This window comes from Camellia sinensis, chromosome 10 (genome assembly GCF_055761805.1).
Source record: "Camellia sinensis isolate YWXY chromosome 10, ASM5576180v1, whole genome shotgun sequence".
Classification (NCBI taxonomy): Eukaryota; Viridiplantae; Streptophyta; class Magnoliopsida; order Ericales; family Theaceae; genus Camellia; species Camellia sinensis.
This window is the reverse complement of record NC_138970.1, coordinates 67,003,167-67,030,950: the sequence shown is the minus strand read 5'-3', so window position 1 is coordinate 67,030,950 and position 27,784 is coordinate 67,003,167. Positions and strand designations below refer to the sequence as shown.

At 34.7% G+C, this 27,784-nt stretch overlaps 3 protein-coding genes across 16 annotated transcripts; 2 read left to right on the top strand and 1 right to left on the bottom strand.

The window, feature by feature from the left end:
• The first annotated feature begins 3,546 nt into the window (after nt 1-3,546).
• Nucleotides 3,547-9,672, top strand: LOC114321652 (uncharacterized). The gene is made up of 8 exons (XM_082891577.1): nt 3,547-3,961; nt 4,953-5,441; nt 5,724-5,898; nt 6,256-6,553; nt 7,124-7,196; nt 7,271-7,361; nt 7,460-7,539; nt 9,137-9,672. Exons 1-8 carry the CDS (start codon nt 3,848-3,850, stop codon nt 9,341-9,343), a joined length of 1,527 nt encoding a protein of 508 aa, XP_082747703.1. The 5' UTR covers nt 3,547-3,847; the 3' UTR covers nt 9,344-9,672.
• Nucleotides 9,673-10,123: 451 nt separating this feature from the next.
• LOC114321651 (uncharacterized) lies at nt 10,124-18,842 on the bottom strand. Of its 2 annotated transcripts, none has more exons than XM_082891575.1 (11): nt 18,351-18,842; nt 17,059-17,370; nt 16,861-16,969; nt 16,651-16,744; nt 14,899-14,986; nt 14,704-14,787; nt 13,181-13,274; nt 12,967-13,054; nt 12,681-12,786; nt 12,495-12,587; nt 10,124-10,976 (listed from the first exon to the last, which is right to left on the bottom strand). In XM_082891575.1, exons 1-11 carry the CDS (start codon nt 18,501-18,503, stop codon nt 10,581-10,583), a joined length of 1,617 nt encoding a protein of 538 aa, XP_082747701.1. In that variant the 5' UTR covers nt 18,504-18,842; the 3' UTR covers nt 10,124-10,580. The 2 variants fall into 2 exon arrangements, with proteins under 2 accessions (XP_082747701.1, XP_082747702.1); XM_082891576.1 differs by lacking the exon at nt 10,124-10,976 and adding an exon at nt 11,560-11,868.
• A 642-nt stretch (nt 18,843-19,484) lies between these two features.
• Nucleotides 19,485-27,228, top strand: LOC114261412 (UTP:RNA uridylyltransferase 1-like). Of its 13 annotated transcripts, none has more exons than XR_014342149.1 (12): nt 19,485-19,927; nt 20,154-20,507; nt 20,588-20,683; nt 20,761-20,831; nt 21,271-21,313; nt 21,486-21,566; nt 21,653-21,712; nt 22,134-22,184; nt 22,606-22,774; nt 24,244-24,337; nt 26,415-26,490; nt 26,977-27,038. XR_014342149.1 is itself a non-coding variant. In XM_082891579.1 (12 exons), the coding sequence occupies exons 1-12, from the start codon at nt 19,886-19,888 to the stop codon at nt 27,116-27,118; spliced, it is 1,230 nt and encodes a 409-aa protein (XP_082747705.1). In that variant the 5' UTR covers nt 19,485-19,885; the 3' UTR covers nt 27,119-27,228. The 13 variants fall into 13 exon arrangements, 9 of the variants coding, with proteins under 9 accessions (XP_082747705.1, XP_082747704.1, XP_082747708.1 ...); XR_014342151.1 differs by lacking the exon at nt 26,977-27,038 and adding an exon at nt 22,981-23,068 and having other exon boundaries at nt 22,606-22,749; nt 26,439-26,481; XR_014342150.1 differs by lacking the exon at nt 26,977-27,038 and adding an exon at nt 22,981-23,068 and having other exon boundaries at nt 26,439-26,481.
• Nucleotides 27,229-27,784: the final 556 nt, after the last annotated feature.

Genomic DNA, 27,784 nt, shown 5'->3' with positions numbered 1-27,784 from the left:
TTGTTTGCCACCACTGAATCGGTGTCTCGAATGGCTCGGTTCTGGTATGATAACTTTGGGGCCCACTCAGAGAAGCTAGCCCGGTAGGCTGTGGGCTCGGTGGCGTGGTTTGGGGAAGCACGATTTCATCATCGTCAACAAGGCGTGGCTCGGTGGTGGAAGTTCGAGCACGCTTGTTTGGCCGGGATGAAGATGGCTGAGTGGTTGGAAGGGCTACCACAGCCTCTTAAGTCTGGCCGGCTTGTGGTACCTCAGCCTGATTTGTTTCGGTGATGAGCACTCTTACTGATATCTTTTTGGCCATTTCTTGTTCTACAGTCAATGGGATAAGGTTGATTTGTGGAAGGGTTAGATCAGGTTCAGGAGAGGGTTCCAGAAGAAAATCTGTTACCCTGGTCTTCCTTCTACTACTGTATCTGTATGTCGGCTCAAAGTTGAGTAGCTCGGTCTAACCTCGATCGCGATATCTTAGTGCGGCGCGGAGTGCGTCAAGATTGGGGTAACTGTACTGCGACTTTAGATGGTTCAAGTCTGCATAAGGGAAAAAAAAAAAGCAACGGTTAGCGCGGTGCAAAATATATAAATAAGGTAAAGAACGCACAAAAACTGAGCCGAGGTAATATACCTAGTCGTCTTCATTCTGGCCAAGGGAGTATTGGTGGAATAGTTCAGCTAAACCAAGGTTAAGGTCAAGCCGGCGATTTAGCTTGGCGATGCCGTTTATTATTCTGTATGAATTGGTGCTAAGTTGGGTTGGGCATATCCTAGTTTGCCTAAGGAATTCGCACAAGAGTGGTTGAACTGGGAATCGGAGGCCGGCTTCAACAATGGATAGCACGGTAAAAGGTATGAAGCCCGTTTTTCCCCATGGTGTTGTGTCTTGTTCGGCCAGGGAAAGATGGACGTCATCTGGAATTTGGTAATCCTTGCGGAATTCGACTATGGCCCCTGGAGAGTTCACTAAAAATCGATACTTCCCCATGTGGCCTTAAATTATGTGTAATTTAGCTCGGTGTTGAGATGACTTTCAGTATGTCGGTTGAGCGTGCAAAGGGGTGCCTGGCTAATCTAAGTTAGTTTGCAAAGTGAAAAGGAAAAGTATTAAGCATAGATCGTTGGACCATGCTATAAGAAACAAAGGCAAAATAAATGGAGTCTTAGTTTTGGCTACGTGAGATACTATCCGTCCTTAGCTCGGCTGGAGCGAAAGACTCTAGTTCGGTTCAGTGGAGCGAGAGGTTCGTAGCCCGGTTGAAGCTTAGGATACGGCATTCTTGGTTCTGTTCTTATTAAGTAAGAGAGTTGGTTTGGCCCCAAGTGGTAGCCCGGCCTTTGGTTAAGGTTTTCTAGTTCGGTAAGTGCGCACACCTAATACAGTTCCCTAGCTCGGCTAAAGTGAAATAGAAGGTTCTTTGACCGATTGAAACTTAATCTAGTTCGGCTAGGTGCACACCTTAGATACAAACAGGTTGCTAGTTCGGTTGGCATAACATTTTGGATCAAAAGCATCATTTCTCAGACTGATCGTGAATTCAGTGGGTCTATCACATGGTTTTTGAAACAAAGTGGTTATTTCCCTTAGAAACTACAAGAAATTGTTTTTGCAAAACATATATATTATCCTATGTATTACAGTACAATGCGAAATGAATGGAAAGAAATAGAGGATTGAGCTACTTACGGATTGAAGATGGAAGGATGTAGATCTGAAACCACGAAAATGGTGATGAAAACGCAGGCTTCGCAGGTACTAAGGTTACAAAAATGGAGGCTCAAGCAAACGAGAGAGAGAAGATGAATAGTAGAAGTGGTTGGTTCAAGACATAGGGTTTTTGTTTAAGGCGTGTGAAAAAGGCGGGACTGTTCAAATTTTTCGGAGTGCAAAGACGGCGGTGACAGTCGTACTTCACGAATGGGGGCTGGCCACGTGTCCATAGAATAGAAAGCGATTCAGTTTTACAGCGACTGAAAAGACATTTTGACCGGATAGATTAGTAGCCCGGCGTGAATTTAACTCGGTTGAAGGCCATTTTTTAGCTCGGCAGGTAGAAAAGTAATCCCAAATCATGCTTGGCAGATGGAATTAAGGGGCAATTGAGATGGAGTTTTATATGTGCATTAGGGCTGAGCTAGGCCCAGGCATAGTAATGGGCCGTTTTGTGGGCCGAGGTAAAAAGGGACTTAGTGAAGTGGACCATGGTGTTAGAGTGGTTAGCTCGGTCCAAGTAGTTACGGTCACCGCGGTCGGGATGGTGATTAGTAGCTCGGTCATAGTATTCAGAGCCGAGGTGCTTGGGCTTCTTAAGCTAAACCTTGCCTTTTTAGCTCGGTCAAGGTTTGCTGTAGTTAGCCCAATCCCAACAAAAGAAAACCGAGGTACAAGTGAACATGAGCCGAGCTACATGTTGCATATAGAGGTGCCGAGCTAAGTATGAAAGAGATAGCGTCAGCTCGGTCATACTATTGTCCAAACCGTGGTAAAACCATCTCATTTGGTTTAAGCAGTGAGGGGAGTGTTGAAGGATAAGCATTATCTTTCAGGAGAGTGATTCCTAGGAGGACTCTAAGTGGAGGAATAAGAGTCCTACTAGGATTGAGCCACGCGAAACCTATAAAAGCTCACAACATAACCTATGGAGAGGTAACACAACTTTGATTCTCGAATACACAGAGCTTTTGTCTATTTGTCTATTTTGCTGACTTAGGTATCGGAGAGGTATCCGGCACACACCCACCGGCTAAGCTCACGTTTGTGTTTTCAGGGAGTAAAGCAACGACGTTTGGAGGAGTGCAGACTTGATCAATAGGATTATATGAGAAGAATTATTTCGTGCTCGTACAATTGGAATATTACATTAAGAAATTTTTTAGAGTGTTATATTGAGTGTTACATTTAAAAAAAGTACACAAAATTTTTTTTTTAGAATATTACATTGAAATGTTACATTAAAATTATATATTTATTCAAAATTTACTAAGAAGTTTTTGTACTTCTTTTAAAATATTTGAAAAATCCCACATCTTTTTGTAATATTTGAAAATTTTCATATTTCAAATCATTTTTATATTCTTTTTAAAATATTTTTCAAATAAAAAAGATTTTCATATAAAAATTAATTCCAAATTTGATTTTCGTAAATTGGATACATTACTTTTCTAGCGCAAAAGAAAAAATAAATGTATAATTGTAAATATAATTTTTAAATAATATATTAAAGTTACTTTTTCAAAGTCAATTACATTAATTAGTCTATAAAAAAATATTTAAGATTAATGGTTGGTTTGGGAAGTGGGTTGACTTATTGACTTTTTGATTTTTGTGACTATTTTAGTCTAGGTTAAAAAGCTTAGTTTAAGAAGAGTTTTTTAGTTTTTTGAATTTTTTGATTTTTTTTATGAGAGAAGAGTGTAATGATTATGGATTGAATGTGATATTTTATTTATTGTGACTAAAATAACTTATTTTATGCTATTTTAACCACAAATCATCTTCTCAAACGGACGCTAAATGGATCATTTATAAGTAAATTTTTCCAAAAAAATTATAAATAAATAAATAAATAAAATTATAAATGGAGTTGGGTGGAGTCTGTACTGCCCGTAACCTGTTGTACCAAATACTCTTTTTATCTTTTTCTCTCTCTCCTTCCTTATATTTAAGTTGGGGACACTAGTCATAAAAGCTGTCTTCTTCTTCTTCTCTGTTTGTTCAGTTTCAGAGGTTTTTGAAGGGTTTGGTCCTCTTACTCAGGTCATTGAAATTTGTTGATTGATTCAAGAAACCTAGTGGTGACCATCTGATATTATACACACACACATATTGTACAGATACAAATCTTTGAATCCCATGGAAGGTGCTGAAAAGGATTCCGTGGGTAAGGAGGGTGATGATTCTGAAGGCCCTTGTAATCTCAACAGCCACCACCCAGTTGCTCCTCCTTTTCCTCCTCAATTTCAAAAGGTACTTTGGCCCTGTTCGGTAGAATTGTGGAATAGTGATTATTACTTATAGTCTAAGCTTGTGACTGTGAATATATAGTAATTTTTGACTTATAAATTAAGTTTTTCTTCTCCCACTCAAAGAATTGATTTTTAACTTATAAAAAGTTATAGCTTGTATTGTTAAGCTGAATTTAAACACATCAAAATAGCTTAAATTAAGCTAAAAACTGAAATAAGCTGAAAATAATCTCTACCAAACAGGGCCTTTGCTCTTTGCATTTTACTCTCTCTCTCTCTAAATTTTATTGTCTTTCTTTTTATTTCATACTTGGATTTTGTGGATTTTATCGCCATATAAGTGAATGAATTCTGATTTTTGTTCTAAATTCTTTGGTGGGTATATTCCAATCATCTAAAATTTTATTCAGTGTTGGAGCTCTTTGGTGGGTATATTCCAATCATCTAAAATTTTATTCAGTGTTGGAGCTCTCTCTCTCTCTCTTTCTCTCTGGATTCTACTTATGTTTTTCACTATTTATGCCATGTTTGTATATTTGATTTTTGAAGTGAAAGAAAGGGGAAAATTTTAGTAAAAGAAAGTGAAGTGAAAGAAATTTTCCTTCCTTTGTTTGGTATGTGGTTGCTTAGGAAAATGAAAAAAATGAACCATAAATTAAACTGTGATGCTAGTGCATAATCTTATGTCTGTATAAATTGGATTCTCCCCATTGGACATTTTGCATCGGTAGAATTCATTTTAGTGTTGCAATCACATTAAAATCCTCTAATGCTATGCATTTTTTAACATAAGTGAGGAATTATTGGGATATATCACATTTGTATTGGGAAATGCACCTTCACTTTAATAATTCATGTGGGGTTTTTTTTGTTTGTTCTAGAGCATAATCTTACAAATTATTGGCCAGGATGAGTTTGTATTGTATTTTTATTATATTTCTTCAGCTCAGATGTTTGTGTATTTTTCTGAATCAAAGCATGTACTGTTGTAGGTTGGAGATTCGGGCGAAATAATTGAAGAATCACCAACCAAACAACACCAGACGAGGCAAAACCTGGCCTTAGAGATACCCTCAAGAACAGTTGAGGTCACTACTGAGGATTTTGTTAGAATAAATATGCCCCCAACGCCAAGTCGAACTCCCAAAAGAGTAAATTTTTCACCAATCCCGAGCCCAAGTTATTACAAATTCAATGATTGTCCAAGTCCCTTGATGTCTTCTAGAGGTAAACCATCCTTCAAAAGCCTCCTTCCAAAACTAAGCTTCAAATTCCGGAATACTACTTCAGAGATAGAGAAAGCCGCAATCCTAGCTTTGGGAGATTCACTAGCAGGGACGCGGGGTAAGCCTTTGATTCGAAGGACACCGTCCCTTACAAAACTTTTCTCACCCAAGATGAAAAGAACTTCATCTTTGCCTGTTACCCCAATTGTACACTCAAATCCGGAGTCTATGCATGGAGGGAACACAGTCGAAGCTGTAAGTTTTGCCCCATATAAGCTTTGAGAATTGTGTTGACTTTGTAGTTTCTTAATTGTGCTTGTGTGTAATGAATATCATGATTACAAATTATAATACCCACTTGCTTTTTTATGCAATTTTTTTTTTTTTTTCCGATTCAGGTTCTTTCTTGATTATTTTACTTCTCAATTCTTTTTATTTTTGATTTTTGTGTGTATGAGGGTAATTGGTTTTTGGACCTTCCCCCAATCATTTTGTCCAAATCTCTACTTGATACTTACAGAATTTCTCACTATACAGAAAAATAGGACTCAGCTTCCTATGCATCGTTCACGGTCCGTTCCTTCTTTAATCAAAGAAGGAAGTGTAAGGCAGATTGATCCATTAAGCGGTGTATTTCGCGTGGTTCCCACTACTCCGCGAGTGGCAGAAGGAATGCTCACAATGTCGACCACAGCTCCAACAAATGATGTTGGTAATTGTCTCCTAATTGTCTTCGGCTTTAAGTACAACTTTATAACCATTGTATTGTTGATTCATTTAAAAAATTTCCTCCCAAAGTCACCAAAGCACCTTAAGAATTGACTCAATCAAGTCAGTAGCATGGTGTCAAATGGACTCGACTCCATATCTAAAGACGGTTCCTGTTACCGAGTTCTTAACATGTATATTACCCAGCAAATCCTCTTAAATCATTGCAGAAACAGTGCTTTCTTAAATTCTAAATGCTTGGTTTCTGCACTTAGTTTACGTTTTTAGTTTCAGCTTTAACTTAATGCTCATTTTGGAGCTTGCGATAACCAACCTATGCCTTAAAGGTGTTGTGGTTCAGATGGAAATGATGATGGTGGTGAAGACATTCCCGAAGAAGCAGCTGTTTGTAGGATCTGCTTGGTTGAACTTGGGGAGGGTGGCGACACCCTTAAGATGGAATGTAGCTGCAAAGGCGAGCTCGCATTGGCTCACCAAGAATGTGCTGTAAAATGGTTCAGCATCAAAGGTAACAAGACGTGTGACGTGTGCAAACAAGAGGTTCAGAACCTACCTGTCACCCTTCTACGAATTCAAAATGCTCAGCCACATAACTTGCGAGGAAATAGAGCTCAGCAAACTCAAATTGCTCAATACAGGCAAGTCAATGATGTTTTCTCTTGCATTGGCTAGGAAAATAAAAGAAATTCTAAATTTGTTATTTCTTTATATATATATATATATATATGTAAACAAGTATATTGTATTAAAAATGCCAAAAAAGGTCCAAAACCCGTATACACTGAAGTAGAGTTCGGTCTCCTATAAAATCTACAAGAGAGAATGATGATTCACATGCACACACACACAAAAAAAAAAAAAAAAATAAATAAAATTTGTTTATACCAAAATGAAAACAGTACAATATATTCGACTTGTGCTTATATTTAAAATTTAAATTGCTCGGCTTTTTTGTTCGTTGTTTGATGGTTGGTGGTATATTACCCGAGCAAATTTTGAGGATCCAAGAAAATTTGTTCAAAAGCCTTGGGGGTATGAGTAATCATACCATCTGTAAAATGCTGATTACTACAACGCAATGTCTAATATCTTATTGTCAACCTTAATTTTATGGTGATATAATTTATAACTTACAAATTTTTCTTAATTTTGCGCTGATCATTTCAACTGCTGGAACAATTTTCCTAAAGTATGGCAACTTTTACCAGAGTTTGGCAGGACGTTCCTGTTCTCGTCATTGTCAGCATGCTTGCTTACTTTTGTTTTCTTGAGCAGCTTCTGGTAAGTTTAGCGACTTCTAGATATACAGCACTTTCAAGCCTACCGATGTTCCTAATATTGATTTCTGTCTATAGGTTATGAAGATGGGATCCGGTGCAATTGCCATATCCCTGCCATTTTCCTGTATATTGGGTCTCTTTGCATCCATAACTTCAACAACTATGGGTACCTAAAGTTTTTAATTTTATGTAGTTTGAGAACCTCTTGCAAGCATAGTTTTGCGCCTTTGATACGCTAGTAATTTCACTATGTTTTGTTCTTAGTGAGGAGAAAGTTTGCGTGGTTGTATGCAATTGTTCAGTTTGGGCTGGTGGTTCTCTTTGCTCACCTTTTCTACACACTGGTAAGAATTACTTTTTTCAAAATTGTTTTCATCTTAACATTTTAGGAAACAAAAACAATGAAAAGTTAAAAAAGACTGGTGTCGTTTGGCAATGTTTATAGTATACTGGTTTCCATTTATAGAAAACAGTAAACACGTTTATGTTTATTTTGGGTAAAAATGAAAACAGAAACATGTTTAGTACACAAATTTTAAATTTTGTTCTGAAAACAAGTGAAAAGGATTGGCTGCAGGACGTGGTTTTGATGGTTGGAGGTGGTGTCCGGATGTGATTGTCGGCTATGGGAGGTGGTGTCCAGAGGTGGTTGCCACCGGTGCGAGGTGGTTAACGGTGGCCGGAGGTGGTTGTTGGCCACAAGAAGTGATTGCCAATGTTTGGAAATGATGGCCGGTCAACCACCTAAGATGATAGTTGAAGGTTGTTTTCAATGAGAGGTGGTGACCTAAGGTGGTTACTACTGGTAGGAGGTGGTTGATGGAGGTCATTGGTAATGGTAGCTAGTAGTGATGAGCTATGGTGGCTGGAAAGGGTGGGAAAAAATAATAATAATAAAATAATTAAACAAGGGAAACCAAAAGTTTCTGTTTACAGTTTTAGAGATTTCTATAAATATAAACGGAGAAATGTAAATATAAGGTTACAAAACAAGCCGTATTTTTTGTATTGTTTTCATTTTTGTGTGAAAATAAATTTCAAAATTTGAAAACATCCTAGTGTTTCCTAAAAGTGGATTGTTTTCACAAATTTTTTGAATAATTTTTGAAAAGGTTTCTATGTTTTTTGGATAATGAAATCGAAAACAATACCAAATATGGAAGATAATTAAACGTGTTTACAATAAACATTGAACATTTTTTCCCCCTTTTTTTTGTTGTAGAAACGAAAACAAAAATGTTTGGCACATGCAGGTTTCAAAAATTTATTTTAAAAACAAGTGCAAGGAGGTGGCCGAAGGTGGTTGTTGTAGGCTGCTGTTGGAAGTGATGGTCAAAGGTGGGAGGTGGCCGACGGTAGTGATGGCCAGTGGATGGGTGGGAGAAGTGGATGGGTGGGAGAAGGAAGGAATGAAATATAGTTTTCAAAACAAGTGAAAGCAAACTCGTTTTTTTCACAAGTTGGTAAATTGGGTAAATTGTTTATATTCTTTGGAAATGAAAATAAACACGAAAACGAGTTTTTGTTTATAATTTTCAAAATTTTTGTTAATATAAATAGAAATTCAATTAGTGATGCTACATGCATCAATTGATATATTAATTAGTGTACCAATATATGCTTGGATATTCTCACTTCAAAATTATGGACCCAATTATTATACAAATTATAAAGATTTAAAATATTTAAAATTATGTCACATCATCCGTTGGTACACTAATTGGTATACCAAACGGTCATAACTCACTAAATTGAATTTGGTGTGTAAATGTTATTCTATTGTAAGGATATTGATCTTCCTGAACCTTTTTGTGATCTTTCACTGATAAATCCTTCTAATGTGGTCAAAAAATTCGAATATAAATTTTCAACATCCTAGAAGGCAGAGAATGGGGTTCTTTCTAATGTGAAATTTCTCTATTTGTTTGTATGGGACTACAGCTTCATATGCAGGCAGTTCTCTCGGTTTTTCTTGCCACGCTTATCGGATTTGGAGGTGCGATGAGCAGGATTTCTATTCTTCGTGAGTTTTTGAAGTTGTGGAAAAGATGGCGTGCTCGGTCAAATCACCAGCAGGGTTCTCAGGAGGTAACACAGTTGCCTGAATCTGCACATACACCGCAAACAGATACTCAACCTGTAACTTAAACTGGGGACTCAGGAATCGAGTGCGTCAGCTGATTTGAAATTGTTATGAGATACATTCACGCCATAGTCAGGACCAGAACAAGTTATATGTAAATTTTTAGATGAAATATCGTGTGTGGTTTCTCTCGAGCAACTGCACAGTGAATACACGGTGAAGCTATGGTGTCCAAGTTATCATGGAGCTTCTTTCCCAGTGAGGAGTTGCTAATTATCAAAGATTTTGCCACGAGGCTAAGCATTCGGTTGAGTTTTTGTTTTTGTTTTTCTTGCTTTTTACTCTGCTGTAATGTTGTTGATGTGCATAATCCATAGTAACTCAATTACTTCCAGATCATTGAGGTCAGAGAAGTCATTCGGGCATGGTTCTAATTTAGCGAAACAAGAAATTAACTAGTTATTACTAGAGCTGCAAACAAACTTAGGTTCTCATAAACAATCCAGAACTCGACTCAGTTGTAATTTAAAAACTCAGAGTTGATCTTGAGCCTTACTTTCATGCTCAATTATTAACAAGGCTGCATCACAAGCTTGGTCCATAGAAAGGCTTCACAAACACGCATTTAAAACTAGGGCAGCTGTATATAAACTTACCAAGTTGAGTTTAATAAATTTAAAAAAAAATCAAAATTTATTCGAATTTAATTTATTTACTTAATGATCTTTAATGAGTTTTTAGCAAGTTGAATACAAGTACAACTTGAATCGATTGATTCATATTCATTATCTAGGGTTTCAACATCTCAAACAATAATTTTTCACAACACAACCAACTCGTCAATATAGTAGCATGACAATGGAGACCATGCCATAATTTGGGTAATTAAATATAATTGAATGGGTACTCCAACTATGCAATTCCAATCCCTCAAGAAGGAAAAAATACAAAGAAAGAACAAACAAAACAAAACACAATGCATTTTCAAAACAAAAATGGATCAACCAAAACAAAACCCTACTGATTATACATTTTAAAGAAGCAACTTCCATGATACTAGTCAGCTACAGTAGACAGTTGTTTCATACTTACAAGCCGGGTAGGCCGTCTCTTCCCAATTTCATATCACCAAACAAAATGGCACTTTTATCCCTGGGATATACAATGGATGCCTTTGGGGCTTTGCTAGTTCACAGTTACCGAACCAGTTGAAGTTGAAATGACGGAAATGACCAAAATGCCATGTAGAAATGTGACTCCATGAAAAGGAGATTGGTTTTGCCTCAATTTTAATGACTCCTGTCATTGCTTGTAACTAGAACTGCCAAGTTTTCCCAACAGCAATGGCTTCTCCTTCAAACTGGAGTTTAACACAGAATCAGAGCTGTTTGATTGACTTTCAGAAAACCCAGGTCTCATCCAGATCTTAATGTGTCCCTCTCGGCAGATAGTGAGGACAGATTCCTGAGTAAATATCAAACCAGAGAGGGGTTCGGTGTGAACACGGTGTGTGACTAGTGGAGAGAGCTTTGGAACATCTCGCATGCTCGGAGCAGGTTGCAGTATACCAACAGGGCAAGCACTGTCCCAATGAGATGACTGACTTCCCGTGCTGAAAGTGGGGGACCCACCAGGAGCACGGCGTAGGGGCACAACAATCTCATCCATCTCCAGGTCCCACAGAAGCAACTGTGTGTCCTGCATAACAACATTAAGGTGCAAATGGCAAGGCATAGAGACATTGCAGCTGGCAAATAATGACATAGCACAATGCAAAGTTCAAATTTTTAGAGATGTCATGACAAGACTATAAGGTGAAAAAAAGTATATTCTTAGGCACATGGTTTTAAATAACGGTATTGGGATATGCATTGGTATGGTTATAAACCAGCCAATATTGGACCGTATCAGCCAATTCTTGCACTTGGAATCTACCAATGAACCATCCTCTGTGGAGACATGTCTAGGGTTGAACAATTCACAGAATTCGTCAAAACAAATGTGAGAAGACTGGCCTTTATGATGATAATAACAAATTCTGTTTCCTAGATACTAGTGAAGCACTTGTGTGAAAAATGACCTCAGTATACAGCAGGCCCTGATGATGATGACTGTAAAACTTTCAATCTTTTCTAGTCACATATGACAGGCTTAAAACACTCTAGTAAGCATAATCATTATTTTTTTCCTCCTATCATTCCCATCATGTTGTTGAGCATTAAGTTGAGAACCATTTATAGGCTAAAACAGCAAATGGGATAGTTCCATTTTCCATTCTACCTGGTACCAACTCCTTTAATACTTTCCATTGGAATAACTAGCAGGAAAATTATCTCATACCAACAGATCCTTCAGAAGTACAGATCAATCCCATGACCAGACATATTATTTGAACAATTCCACACTAGGCTTCAGAGGACAAATATGAAGGAATAAAAATAAATAATTGAAGCAACGTGGCTTCAAGACTGAGAGAGGCCACTTTGTACTGTTTTCCTTAATCTTCCTTCCGTGTCTGTCGTGCTTGAGATCCAAAGTAGGAAGTCTGATCATATTCCTCGCAATTTTACACCCAAACCATGGTTTGGCACTAAAAATCATTATGACATTCGGCCAATCACGAAATATAACTAATTAACTAACATTCAGTCAGACGCAGATTAATTTAAAGGAATCAAAACTACCACTATCACTGACGACTGTTGCATCAAATATGGAGCTCTATATACATTTCAGTTGCGGAGAATTTCACAAATAACCATTTGTTAGGAAGTCAAAATATGGAGGCTAAATTGACTCAACTAGATGATAAGAGCCATATAATACCTACCTCAAGTTTGAAGAAAATACAGTTGGCCCCACACTTTTGATATAATTACACCTGCTTCCCTCAAGATTTTAATTCGCATAACACATAGGTCCTTTTTCATCAGTAATTCGTGAATCATCTTGGATAAAAAAATAATATTGTCATCTCTTTTATACTAAAATGTATATTTACCTTTGTTTATTTCAGTGTCTACCCACTATCTACATTAATTTTACGTCAAAGTTGTGGGGCTAACTACATTTTTCTCAAACCTTAGAAGAGGAGAGTGTAATTTACCCTAATAAATAATATTTAACACCAGCGAAAATGAAACCATACAAATATGCATCCATAAAAGATTTATTTATCTGTTATTGGCAATTATTTATGACTGCTCAAAAAGATACCTGTCCAACAGAACCAAACCGGTACATGACATGTTCCTCTAAGCCATCTGAACTTGGTGATGACCAATATGAATCAAAAGCCACTCCACTGACCTGCCACCCTCCAGTAAAAATGAATATGGCAGTCATTGTTATTGATCTTGAAAGGAAACTATGAGTTCATACCATTCACTGGAGAAAACTTACCCATGAGTTGTGTCCCTCACCCCATGCTACAACCTTCCGATCTTCCATACTCCAAACTTGAACTAGATCATCTTCACCTCCAGTCAAAATGTATTTGCCATCCACGCTGTTGAGGTGCATTTGGTATCAATTATACTAATCTCTTGAAATGGGTTTAATAGCTAATCTAAAAGAACACCTAGGAAAAACAGCATAGCTTTATGAAAAGAAACAAAAAACAGGAGAAGATCAAAAGGGTAAACAAACAATAATCTCTCATGGAAGGAAAGCCACAAAAGTTTCTCACCTCCAAGCGCAACATAATAAAGCACCATAATAGCTTTTGCTACCACATATGAGTTGTTCATTTTTGTAATCAAATACACGTAGACAACCTACAATCATTGATTAATCAAAGCCCATATATATCATTAACAAATACAAATGGAAAAAGAGAGAAAAAAATACAAAAACAAAGTAAAACTGCTGTACGCTACAAAGAAATTAGATCAAGACAATACCATCTCTTCCAACAGTTGCAATATATGTCCCATCAGTTGAAAAAGCAATGCTATTAATTGAACCTTGGCAAATATGCCATCTAGCAACTGGGTTCTGCATAAACCCACACGAAGTCAACAAACATACAGGTGGAAGTACTCGACATATAGTACTCTGTTCACTTAACACCTCTCTACATGGTCATTCAAGAAAGCCATAAAGTTTCACAACGTCCCTTCAGTAGCATTATGGGACTGCCAGTCCATATGATCCAACAAATATGTAAATAAAACTAAGCTATGTCAGAACAAGGATGCTACGATGTCCATTATAAAAGTAATAACCACATCTCAAATTAAAGCACGAGGCACTTGACATATACTTTAATCTGCATGATGAAATGAGAAGTATATCCACGCTTCTCCAAAATAAAGATCATGATGATCATCCATTTGTTGGTTTCTGTTTACCTTATAGTTGCAACTTGCAACCTTGCACAGGCAGATGCACAAACACATCCAGCATGGTTAGTCCTAGTGTTATTGGCCAAAATAACACTATCTCTATGTAACACACTATAAAAACTAATTCCTATAATAGTACTTTTTGGGAAGTTCCTCAATTGTAGACTCTTCTTTTCTTCAATTTTTTTCACAAACCCATATTAGTTCGTTTAACTTTTTTGTTTCTCTCTGTAAATTGTAGACTCTGCATTATTGTCAATGTGGATACACCAGGTTGTGTTTCACTTGTACCCTACAATCTAAAATGCCAACTACTTGGGTCAGCTGCATGGATACTTCTTCTTTAGTCAACTATAATATTATATGTATCCTCATTTGAAGCAATTGTGCCTTTTCTCTCAAACCACCCCATGTTCTCCTTGGTCTCACTCTTGTCCTCTGGCACCTTCACCTGAATTAAATTACTTCTACAATCAATACAATACACGGCCAATAAGACAATAATGCTCCTACAAAGAGGGAAATTTTTGACCAGCCTGCACTTGCTGCAATACAGATATGGTCCAAACAGTCTGCAACTTTTAAATTCTCTTGTCCTAGTGCCTTTACAAGATATTAAGATGTCTCTTGACTTGAGCATACAAATGCATTTAACAGAGAAAGTGCTGTTTTTTGAACATGCTGAATACAGTAATTCTTATGTTTGTAACATCAGGAACAATATTTCACACAAAACCTGGGTAATGCATGTTATTTCACCCGTGCAATGAATAAGCTTCCATTCGTTGCATCCTATCTATATGAGACAGAATTTGTGAACTTTAATGTCCAGAAAGAACTATATAATGAGAATAATTGTAATCAAGGTCCTACATATTAGAATATAATATTTATATTATATATAATTTCCTCTTGATTTTGATAACATGTTTTAGCATTCCAAGCAGGTGCCAAAAAAATTCTTATGAAAAAATTCTATATATCAGATGAAAAGAGAGAAATAAATTTAACAAAGATTGATTCATTTAACAAGAAAATAACCCACATACTTGGGAAACCATGAACTCATCAACCAGTACCTTACTGTAGCGTGCATGTGCAACAGAAAATTGAGTTTGATCTTTGATAAGAGGGAATGAAGGATCACCAGAACCATCTTTGTTCTGGAAAAAGAAAAAGGAAGAATATTATAATAAGGCACAAACATAAGTTCACAAAACGTATAAAAGTTAAGGAGACCGTGAAAAGTGCATCTATTAATATTTAAGGCTTGCCTTTTCATACACGTACAAATTTCCATCTGCATGAGCAACAATGAAAGTGCCATCTCCATTGGGAACCCAAGCAATACTTGTACAACGACTGTTTAAAGCAATAAGATTACTTAATCAGACAAGAAACCATCTATATACTTCTTGCACATAGTTCTTGACTCCTTCATGGTAACAAAGGTTATCACTAACTAATGTATGTAGATCATCCTTCTTGCTATTTCCATTTTAAATAAGAAAATGCAGACAAAATATACAAGTTATCACTTGTATATATATAAACCAGTAACATAAGTAATTCATTTTCTGGGGATAAATAAGATAGAACTTAATTAAGAGTTGATCAATCTAAATCGCCAACAAGACAGTAAAAGCTTCCTAAAAATGATGGTGTTTACTCCCATATTTTGTATAATTTCAAAAGATCCAATACGAAATGGACATGTGGCTAATTGAAGATGTCATCTGGTGTTCGACATGTTTGGAACTACCAACAAATAATGGAAGCAGTACCACTTACCAGAGGCCTTTTATTATTATTATTATTTTGGCATAAGGTACGATGATAGAAGTTATTAGTTAGATTACTCTGCAAGCCAATGCCTCTCAATAAACTTGAAACTGAAACCTCACACTAGCACCTAAGTGCTCTTTCAAGACCACTTAGGCTATAGCCCAGGTCTTACCAGAGGTCAATTGGAAGAGCAATTTTTGGCAATTATCAATGATCAATCATAAGAGCAGTTGTTTGGAAGGAGCTTCAGATGTATTTATACCATCTAAATTCTACTTTTGCATTCTCAATCAAATTTCTTGTGTTTTCTTTGGTGGATCATAATCATAAGTGTACATTTTTAAACTTCAACGGGGTAATGTGTTTTTGGTCTAAACCAAAAGAACAACTCAAGTAACAATTCCATGACAATGTTTTACAAGAAATCCATGATATCTTGTTTTGTGGTAAATAAAAAACCATGATATCATTTTACAAGAAGTTCACATGTTTTCAGAGAGACTTCCAAAGTTGTCTTCCCCTCATTGCCATCCCTTTGGCATTACATGGTCTAATTTATTTTTTTTATCACCCAAGTAGAGAGAGTGAGAGCGAGAGAGAGAGCTTAATCCTCCAAGGTGACCATAAGGGACGAAAGAGCAACAAAAACACAACAAAAGATAATGACCTTCAATAAACCCCTCCCACTTCCAACTTAGTTACTCCCACTCTTCCTAGCAGAATTAGCAACCATCCTTGGCTTCTTTTTCTTTTTCTTTCTTTCTTTTTTTTTTTTTTTTTTCTTTGTGTGGCTTTATAGCCTCATTCTCAAATCCTTTGCACTCAGACTATTAACTTTCTTCATAACCCAATTTGATACCTAAGACCTATAGGCCAAACTTTGAGACAGGCCACCTTCCTGAAAATTAACCACCTTCTGGTCGATGCTCCTCTCCAGAGCCACCAACTCCTTACAGTGTAAACCTCAACTTACAGTGACTACCTCTCTAACATGAAGAATCTTAAACGTCAGTAAAGGCAACATTGATCATTCATCAATCAAGCTTTGTTCTTCCTTAAAATGAATTTACATATGAATATATGAGTGGTTTTTCATCAATAAAATTCCTGATGAGGAAGTACTGAAATTATGCTTGTTAGACAGAGACAGAGTAGCGATAAATCTATAAATTTTACAATAAATGAAGAGTGATTAGATCATACATTTATATAGTGCAAGGATAATTGAGTAAAAGCCTTACCTATTATTAACACAACCATCTTTGTTATAATGCTGGGCTCCAACAAGCTTCTTCCCCACATCTTGTAATTGTTGTCTCAGTGACACTGAATAGACTACAAAAGACACGAACCAATTAATAATTCACAAAAGTAGAAAACCAATAAATAATTCACAAAAGTAGAAAACTACTTATCAGAATTTGGAATTTTCAAGTACAACAAAAAATTACCATCTCCGGAATTCAACCCAATAAGCAAATCATGTCCATCCTTAGCATCCGTATCAAATGCATGGCAAACAGGATTTGAATTACTAAAAATTATAGACTTTATAGGATCCTGCATTGAACAGCAAACTACTGAAATTGAATCCAGCTTAACAGAGTGACAATTCAGGGGGGGAAGGAAGTCATTTGACACCAAACTACCTTATCTTGAGAATTCAAATCACTAATGTAAATCGTATCACCGACATTGAATACCAAGTAAGTTCCTTTGCCATCAAAATTTGAGGTACCCATCAAACTATAGGGATTTGAAGCACCAAGTGATCCAACTCTGCTAGGCCCACTTACAGACTTACTCCCACCATTGCCTCCAACAAAACTAAGTGCCCGACTACCATTCCCGCCACCTAAGATTCTTGCTGCTGCTGATCTCACGCCACTGCTAATGCCCATACTTGATGACGTCGATGGTAGAGCCTGCATTGGCTTATCCTTGAGATGAGCTAGGGTTACCTGACAAACATAATTAACCAATTTTGAAAATACAAATCAATCAATATATAAAACTACCAGATACCAAAACAATCAAAATTAACCAGAAAATGCCTTAATTTTGGGGTGTGGCTCCCCTCCATACTCCTCCATACTTTATTTTTTGGGCTCCATTCTAGGCTCATATTGATAATCTAAACCGTTCATCTTATAATCCCAACAATTTAGATGAGTTATGCAAAATTTAGTTTCATCAGATATCACTAAATATATGAATAAATTACATCTTGTTTTTTAAAATGGACAGTAATTGTTAGTTTAAACTTAAACCTTTCATTCTATAAAAAAACAAGCGATTTGTCTATATATTCATCGATATCCAATGAAGCTGATTTTTTCTGATACGATTTTCATTGTGAGATTTACAAGATGAACGATTTAGATTCTGCCTAGAATTGAGCCCAAAAAACCAAAAAAATGAAGCATGGAGAAGTATGGAGGATAAGAGTATGGAGGGGAGTCAAACCGTTAATTTTGGTCCCAAAAAAATGGAGTCATTTTCACAAACAGTTACTGAGCAAAACAAAAGAAAGCAACTACATGAGTCCAAAAGAATCAAAATTAACCAATGACAAGTCGAATTGATGGCAAAACTGTAGTTTAAAGAATGGCTAGACTTCTAATATTGATTTTGGAATTGGGTAAGAAAAATTAAACGAAAAGCAAGTAAGAGATTAACGCCCTGATACCAGAAGAATCAAAACTACTCAGAATATTTGGAAACTGAATTTCAAATTTTGATCTTGAAAGTGGTACCAAGAAAATAAAGAAAAATAAAAAAGGAAATTAAGTTAGCTAAGACTAAATCGACCAAAAACATTTGAAATTTAATTTGAAAAACTGGTTTTAGCAAATGGGTTGATTTCAAAATTTGATTGATTTTTCGAAATGGGTTGATTCGAAAATTGAATTTGCAGGAATGGGTGTAGAAATCAAAGTACCAGAGTGACAGTCTTGCCATGGGTGTAGTGAAGGAGACCAGCAGGGTAAGTTTTCTCGTAGTGAAGCTTGTAACGGCCTTGTTGGGTTTTGAAATAGGTCTTGAGGACTGGTGATTGGGCGTTTGTGGCTGCCGAGGATGATGTCGAAGACATCGTTGTATTGTGTTAGAGGTAGTAGTACTAGCGTTGATCATGATTATCTAAACAAGTATGAGCTAATACTATACATACATGATCTCTCTCTCTCTCTCTCTCTCTCATCTCAGAGAGAATCAATGGGCGGTTTGGATTCAGTGGTTTTGTAACATTTTAACGGACAGTTGTAAAGAAAAGTTTGTGTTTTTTTAAGGGTTGATGATTGAGTTTTGGTAATAATAGTCGATGGCATCGACGGTGGGGACATCTCTCTCTCACATGCGGGGTTGGGATTCATCATTCGACTTGCAAGACTGTTTTTGTTAACTTCGGGACTTTTGAGGAAAGTTTCAGTACATTTATGTTGATTGTTAACAAACACAACAAATAACACACACAGAGATGGCAGTGGGTTGATTCGGGTCGGGTCTTCGTGCGAAAATAGAATTCAATTCAAGTCGTTCTGTAAATTAATGGGCTGATTCATGGGTTAAAATCAAGAATAATACTATATGTATCAATTAGTATATTAATTAGTATATTAACAATGATGTGATATAATTTTAAAAACTTTTAATCCTTATAATTTATATAATGAGTGAGGTCATGATTTTAAAATGATAATATCATAATTATATTAGTATACTAATTAATATATCAATTAATGAGTGTAGCACTACTGTAAAATCAAGGTTGTTAAAACTGAGATTCTATGTAGGATTGTTGGAAGGGACTTGTAAATCAGATTGTAAAATCGAATTAGTATCGTAAAATTATACTTTTAATATAAAACAAAATAATATATTATCTATAATGCTAATGTATGTTAAATAATTATAAAATCATTAAAGAAAAATGCTTAATTTGATATAATATAATGTATCTTTTATATTATCATAAATTATAAGAGAGGTTTGTAGAAAGAATTTAAAATCAAATTTCTTATATAAATATACACATATACATCTATATAATAAGGCAGCTCAGTTTTTGAATTTTGACGTGACTCTTATACCTGTGTTAAAATTTGGATCATTAGATTGAGTTAATCTAAGGGCTCAAAATATCCCACACCATTTGTCTCTCATTTTGGACAGACAGCCTCTCAGTCTCACTCACTCCCATTTGTCTCTCCCATTCATCTGTTTTTGATTTCAAATTTTGAAAACACGCAGCCCCTCTTTCTCTCTCTCTCTCTCTCTCTCTCTCTCTCTTCTCCATCAGAGCCCAACCTTCCCTGTCGGAGCCCATTCCCTCTCATCATCTTCTCTCTTCATCTTCTCTCTTCCTCCCTCTCTCTCCCAATCTTCATCAGCAATGGCAGCCCCAAACCCCATTGACGACGGAGCCGTTGCAAAAGAGGAACAAGGGGGCTGCAAAGAAGATGATGAGATGATGAGATGATGAGGCAAAAGGGAACAATGGCGTTACATACGGTTCAGGTGAGCAAACCTGGGCTTTTTCTTTAGTATTTATATTTATGTCACAAGTTTAATTTGGGAATCCATTAGACAAACAAGTCTGTGTTTCATCAATGCTTTCTTTTTTTGATCAATGATTGTTTATCGGGGTTCAATAAGAGAACTCTGCTCATAGTTGTTTTTGTTTACTGGTTTGTTCTTCAGTTGGGTTTCTTTGATTTTGCATTAAAATGTGAAATTGGTCCAGGTAAGGAGTGTTGAAGACGGGTTTCGGGGGTCATGGCACTCTGGAACTGTGATTGCCTGTGAAAATCAGGCTCGAAGAGTCCAATACGACCATCTTTTGTGCGACGACGGTTTGCAACCTCTCATTGATTGTATAAAAGTCCCTCCTGTCATTGATGGCATTGTTCCGGCCATCAGGGTAATGTGTAACCATCGGGGTTTGATAAGGCCATTGCCACCACCGATTGATTTTACGAAATGGTCTTTCCACTACGGACAGTGTGTTGACGTCTATTATAATGCCAAACTGTATTCAGATGAATATTCCTTTGAGAATGATAATTTTCTTTTTCTTATCCAGTTCTGGATTGTTGAGGTGTGATTTGTTTGTTGATGAACAAATTTGATGATTAAATATTGTCACCATAACTAGGCTACCTAATTGCCAAACTGTAGGTTGTGATTCTGGGGTCAGATATTAAAACTCCACAAATTGGTTTGCAAGCCCTTGCTAGGGCCCTATCTCAAAGAGGCATCGCAAAGAAGATACAGGTGTGCCTCATTTGACAATTAAAAAATAATTATTATTAACTATTAATATCTAACATGTGTTTTGTTTAACTTTTCAGGTTATTGCTAAGGCACGTGTGCCAATCGTCAAATTTGTAGAGAAGAGAAGTGGCGTTGCATTTGATATAAGGTTCAATCAAAATTTATCATTTTCATTGTATTCAACAAATTTCCTGCTAAAGCATTCATGAGTGTGTTTGCATTTAGGCTACCCATTTACTTCACCCATTTTTTTGTTTATTTTGTTTTATTATTATTATTATTATTATTATTATTATTATTATTATTATTATTATTTTTTGTCTTTACAATTTATTTTTTCTGTCTTAACATTTTTGTATGCACCGAATTGATTGGATATATAAAATCATTGAAGGGTTCTGTGTGGGTATTTCAAGTTTCGACAAATACTATATTGGTGATTTCTTGAATGCCATGTAGCTTAGAAAGGTCTTTAGGCAGCCTGCTAGGACGTTTCTTAAGTTTTTCCCTTGGCACTTTTTAATCTATGTTCTTTTGACAGTAAATGTTGATCTTATTATATATTTGTTGTATCTTTTTTGTTATAGTTGTGATTTGCAAAACGGACCAAAAGCTGCTGAGTTCATAAAGGTTTGTTTTGATGTCTCTCTTTTGATTATTCTCATGATTGATGTATATAGACACCCACACATAATAGTTGGGTAAATAGTTGATTAGTTATGAACACATAGTAAATGTAAATGCACGAGTTCCTTTGATTTGGTTTTTGCAATTTCTAATATATATGTGGTTCTCTTTTCAGAATGCTGTATCTAAGATGCCCCCATTACGGCCATTGTGTTTGATCTTAAAAGTTTTTCTGCAGCAAAGAGAGTTAAATGAGGTGTGGATTTATTTATTTTATTGTGATCAGTTTTACTACTAACTTTTTCTTCTGATTTGACTAATTTTAGAGTCTTCAATATACAGGTGTATACTGGTGGAATTGGTTCTTATGCACTCCTTGCAATGCTCATAGCAATGTTGCGGGTAATTATTGGAATCTGTTTTAGCATGTAGAATGTTATGATGTGGGAATCAGATCAATCAAGTATCAACCACAATTTGATTAAAGGACCAAAATGAACTATTATAACCATGAGTTTATAACTACCATATTCTTGCACATTTGTATTGAATTATCATCTAAAATTATCATTTCAGTTGTCAAATGACTGTAGCATGTTATAGAGGAAACCTCATATTGTTACTCAGTTGATCTAAAGGGTTTTATTTATTTATTCTATTACCTGTTATCAAGAGATGTGTTGTTATTTGCATTGTCTCAAAGTAAATACTGTGTTGATCAAATAATGCTTAATACTAACTGTTTTACTAAATCTGTATTTTTATTAATTTTATTTTGTTTTCTCGATTTGTTGCTTCCCTTATGATACATTTGATTATGCAGAGCCTCAGTGAGCAGCAAGCTTATCCAGAACATAACTTGGGAATCCTTTTGGTATGCCCTTTTTTCTTTTTTTCCTTTTTCCTTTTTTTTTTTTTTTTTTTTTTTTTTTTTTTTTGTGGTTCCCAGTAAATATACTGTGTATGCTCTCACTTCTCCTGGAGTGATTCAGATTTTCAACAGATGACCATGTTAAGATGAAATTCCTGTCAAAGTGAATTGGCATTGGGATTGTTTGAGCACCTTAATATTTTAGCTATAGGTGCTATAACAGAGATATGCTAAAAAGTAACCCACCTATGTTTAACTACTAGAGCTCTATAAGATGACGTGCAATCATAATATTTCAGATATAGGTGTGCTATAAATAAAGATACTGGTAAAAAGTAACCCGCCAATGTAAAAATACTAGAGCTATAAGATGACATGCAATAGAAAATTGGTTTTTTATTTTATTTTATTTATAAATTTGCAGATGATACCATGCATGCATAAATTTGAGCAAGAGTGGCCACTTCAAGTTTCTGTGAGGCAAATTTGGTATGAAGTGAGGGTAAAGAAGGCTTTTCAGAACCTTGTGGAGTGGACTTCTACACTCAAGGGTGTCTGGAAAAATTTGGTGCGGGAAGTTATTTTTGATAATTGTAAGCTTGCTTTAAATCACTTTTTACATGAATTGAATTCATCAGGGGACTTGGCACAGGATGCCCATGGCCTGCCACCATCGTCCGAAACTCATCTTGATGTAATATCGAGGCCTGAAGCTAGGGTCTGCAATTTAACAAAAAAATTTAATAGTATTTTAACTTACAGACCCTAGCTTTTTGTTAAATTTTTTGTTAAATTACAGACTCTCTTTTCTCACCCTCCTTCGCTGACGCCCTGTCCCGTCGCCTCCGAAAATGAAGTTGTTCTTCAATGAAGCTGTTCTTCATAAGGTAAAAAGCCCCAATAATAGATTTGAAGAAAGTTAGAAGATTGTTAACTGTTAAATTACAGAAAATTAGAAAGTTGATAAATTTATTTTAACAAGTTGAATTTGTTAAATTACAGACCCTAGCTTTCTGTAATCACAAGTTAAATTACAACAAGTTAAATTTGAATTTGTAGTTTAACTTTGTAATTTGAATTTGAATTTGTTAAAAGGTAATTTGAGTGAGTGAGCTGTAATGTATTGATGGATATTTGATGGATTGAACAGCATGAAACTTGAATTGATGGATATTTCATTATGAAACTTGAATAGCAAAGCTCACTCAAATGTAATTTAATGTAATTTGAGTGAATTTGTTAAAAGGTAATTTTATATTGAAAAAAAAAAACTATAATATGGATACTATAGAATTTATAATATTTATTTAGTTATTAATGTATTACAGTTTATTGAGCTTCACCACTTTTAAATCATTAGATTAAAAATTTGATATGAAAAACAATAATGTTGTATGAAACTTGAACAGCAAAGCTCACTCAAATGTATTAATGGAGACATATATAATAGAATATAGAGTATAAGCTCACAGCAAAGCTCACTTAAATTACAGACCCTAGCTTTCTGTAATTTGAATTTGTTAATGAAGTTAGAAAGTTAGAAGGTTGTTAACTGCTAAATTAACGAAGAAAGAAAGTTTGAAGAAAGTTAGAAAGTTAGAAGGTTGTCGCAGAAAAGTTAGAAGAAACACCATATGTTGTTAACTGCTAAATTACAGAGAGAAGGGAGAGAAGGTTGAGAAGCATTTGATTCCATGTGGGAAAAATATGAAACTTCGAGGAAATGAGTTATATTGGCATTCTGGAATTATTAGGAGTAATTTAAAACTTTATGACTTTAGAGATTTGAGTAAAAATTCAGGTAGTCCTCCAAAATTATAACTCATATACCCTTAGTTAGTTTCCTTTTATTTAATTTGTTCTTTATTACTTTCTAATTTTTCCTTGATACATTAAATTCATTTATAGAGTTCCAAAATACATTACTTTTTGAGTTATAGATTGTTCATTTCACTATTGGATATAGTTTGAAAGTTGAAAACATTTCAAACCCATTTCACTCTCCCTTCACCGCCCAATACCCATTTCATCAACATTGTTTCTCTCTCTTTCTTTGCCACAGTGGTTGTATTCAAACCGATTCATCATCATTGCTTCGGTGGTTCTTTGTTGCTTCATCGGCTCTTCGTTGATTCGGTGGTCGTCATCGTATTCAGGTAACACCTCTCTCTTCCCCTCAAGGTCTCAGTCTCCCCACTCTCACTCTCTTCATGTTTTTTAATCATTTATGGAAATTTTCTGAGTTGTTTTCTCTCATCTCATGAATAATCCGATATACATACTGTTTAGGTGAGCAAACCTGGGCTTTTTCTTTAGTATTTATATTTCTATCTTTGGGTAATCTTTGGATAATCTGTACTCTAATCTTTAATTTTTGGATAATCTTTACTCTAATCTTTAGTCTTTACTCTAAACTAAATGTGCACTTTGTGCATACTTTGTCTAAAATATTGAAAGAGTGGCAATCTTGAGTGAGCAACAAATTGTGTATATTTTGTTCAATTTGTTTGAAAAGATATGATAATGTCTGGAAGTACAGTTGTCTTAGTAGTTTAAATGAATTTTAATGTGTACTATTTGGGTGTTGTTTTTATATATTTTTTAAGGGTGACACTTTTGCTAAGTAAATTTTAAATTTTCTACTTTTTTTCCAAGAAAATATGTGATGTTCCTAAATACTTCTATCTAGATTTTATATTCTTAAGTAATTTTTTGAAATATGTCATGTGATGTTCTTTTTTTCTTTCTTTCTTTCTTTCTTCTTCTTCTTCTCCTCTCATTTTTTATTTTACTTTCAGAGTGAGGATTGTAAGTTGTGATAAAAAAAAAAGAGGGTAAATTACAAACACACCCCTTAAGGTTTACTTAAATTATAAATTACCTCTGTGGTTCTAGAAATTACACAAATAGGTCCTTTTATTGGTAAATTATCAAGTTAATTAATAGTTTTTAATAATGTTAAAATTTTATTTCAATTAATAATTTAAATAATTTTATTATTGTATAGGTGAACAGTTAGAAATTTCACTTTTTCAATTATTTTTGTTAAATAAAAAATTCTGACAGGGATGTATTTGTAATTTTCCAAATTACAGGAGACAATTTGTATTTTAATCAAACCTCAGGAGTGTATTTGTAATTTATCCAAAAAATTATACTTTTAGCTTTGCCAATTAGTTTGTAAGACTTATAAACAATGTTGAGATTGGCTCAATGAGGTCTAGAAAGAATTTGTAAAAGAAAAACAGTAAAGAAGTCTAGATTAACAGAATCCAGTTAAACGCCAATTGGTTGTTTCTTTTTTTTCTTCAAATATTTGGTTTTGGAACTAAATTAATTCAGTAGACCATCTATGTTATTAGTTAGTCATCCTGGAGTAATAAGTGATGGCATAAACTTACTTTATACTTGAAGTAGTTTAAACATACTTTATACTTTTAATTGGATGATTATGCATAATGGTACCTCATAAGTGAAGAAGAAGGTTGTTTCACTTTCAATCCTTAATGTTGGTGAAGTGCCCTCTTAAATGTTGTGGGCAAATTCTTGGTGATTGATTTGGAATATACAACATGTTATCAATCACCTAGAAAGTGAAAAGTATGTAATCCCTTTTTTTTTTTTTAGTAAGCAGGTCAATTGATTGGTTTGAGGCAAATGTGGTGTTGGGTATAAGGTGAGAAAAAGCCATGAATTTCATGTAATGATTTTTTGAAATGGTTTAGATTTTAGAAACCCATTGTCATGTAATGATTTTTTTAAATGGGTTAGATTTAAATGTGTTTATGAATGGTTTTGATTCCAAAAATATTAAAATGATAAATGAACCAGCACAATTATTAAATGGGTTTTTGAATGGGTTCTAAAATCAATTTTCATGTATTGAATTTCAGAAACTTATCTTTATTTTGTTTAATTTAGTTCCCCTATGTAACTATTTTGTTTATATCATTTGGAGTATTAATTATGTGTTTCTCATTATATTTTTAACTGTTCCGTTTCTCTACTTAATTATGTTTAATTCAGTTTCATTCTCTCTCTTTCGTTTTTCAGTTGTGGGAAGTATCTTTTATAAGTATTTGGTTGTAATCTTTGCTTAAAAAAATAGTACACTTAATTTTATTTAATGAACCTTGGGTTTAATTTTAGTTAGATTCATGCCCATTAACATTGATTTCAAATTTGATTATTTTTTTGTTGCCTACTAATTGTTATACATAATGCTTCAACTAGAAAATGAGTTATGTATTATCACAGGGATGGAAACTCAAAGGAGCATGATCATCCAAAAATGGATACTTCACACAAGGTAAGCTTTAATTGTTTAAAATTTTAATTTTGTTTGGTTTTATAGCCTTCAAAAATTCTTCTTCCTTATAACAAGACTCTCTAAGTCTTAATAAAGAAAATTATTCGCTCCCCTTACAAAATTTGAGTTTAATTCTATTTGGAGGTTTGTATGATCTATCGGCATTCTCAATTGATCTATCTATACTATTATTTGCTTTTCTATTCATTTGTTTACTTTAGTAATGCATACATATGTCTATTCTCACTTCGCCATTGAATGACATAATTCAATTGACCATAATAATTATGTTCAATTCTTCTTAATTCATAGCTATTGATTTTCCTATTTCTCATATGTATTTTGATGTGATTTTTCATGTTACAGTTTCTTTTGATGCAATTATTCTTCATTACAATTTCTTCCGATTTCCCATATGCATTTTGATGTGATTTTTCATAGCTATTGGTTTTTTGAAGCGAATTTAAGCGAGTGATTTTGTTGCAGATCATTGATCCATATTAGAAACATTGGATTACGTTGCTTCTACCGGTGTGTCGTTGGTTGGCTCTATCATGTTAAATTATTTATTTATTTATTTATTTTTGGGTTAGCTAGAGTGATTCTTTTGTATCAAAATGTTCACTGACCTGCATTTGAAGGAATTTAAACCTGATAAAGCAAAAGGTTTACCAGTTATGATACTAATTCAATAACATTCTTTTATTGAAAGTTATCCCATTATGACGTGGATAAAAATCTAAAATTTGTTATTTGGACTTTAAATTTAGCAAATATTTCTAAATTCTTTGCATATGTTACATTCAAATATATAATTCATTTTTTGGACTTTCATTTTGAAATTTATAAATGCTTTCGCTTATTCAATATGTAGAAGCAATTTCAGTTTCTTACATGTGAAGTTTTAAGTCGGAATGATATTACCATTTTGAATTTGATTTATTACCATTGAGTTTCGTAGCACGTGATACTAAAAAAATTATTAGCAGTGCCTTCAGGCACGGGTCATCCCTACAGTAAAAGCAATATTTACAATAATATACACTTACGATTCACATATTCTTACTGTTAATGTTTTTCATTACAATATATAATGCCTAGAAAGACCTGGAGGACATTTCATGTCCAAGTTTGACATTGAATTTTTAGGTTCCTGTAGGCTGCCTAGAAAAACATGGAAAACATATTCATCCCAATCACACGTAATAAAAATTCAATATCAAGCTTGGGCATGCACATTCAGTTTCACCAGTCATGATTTATTTGCATTTTATAGTGTTAGATTTGATTTGTT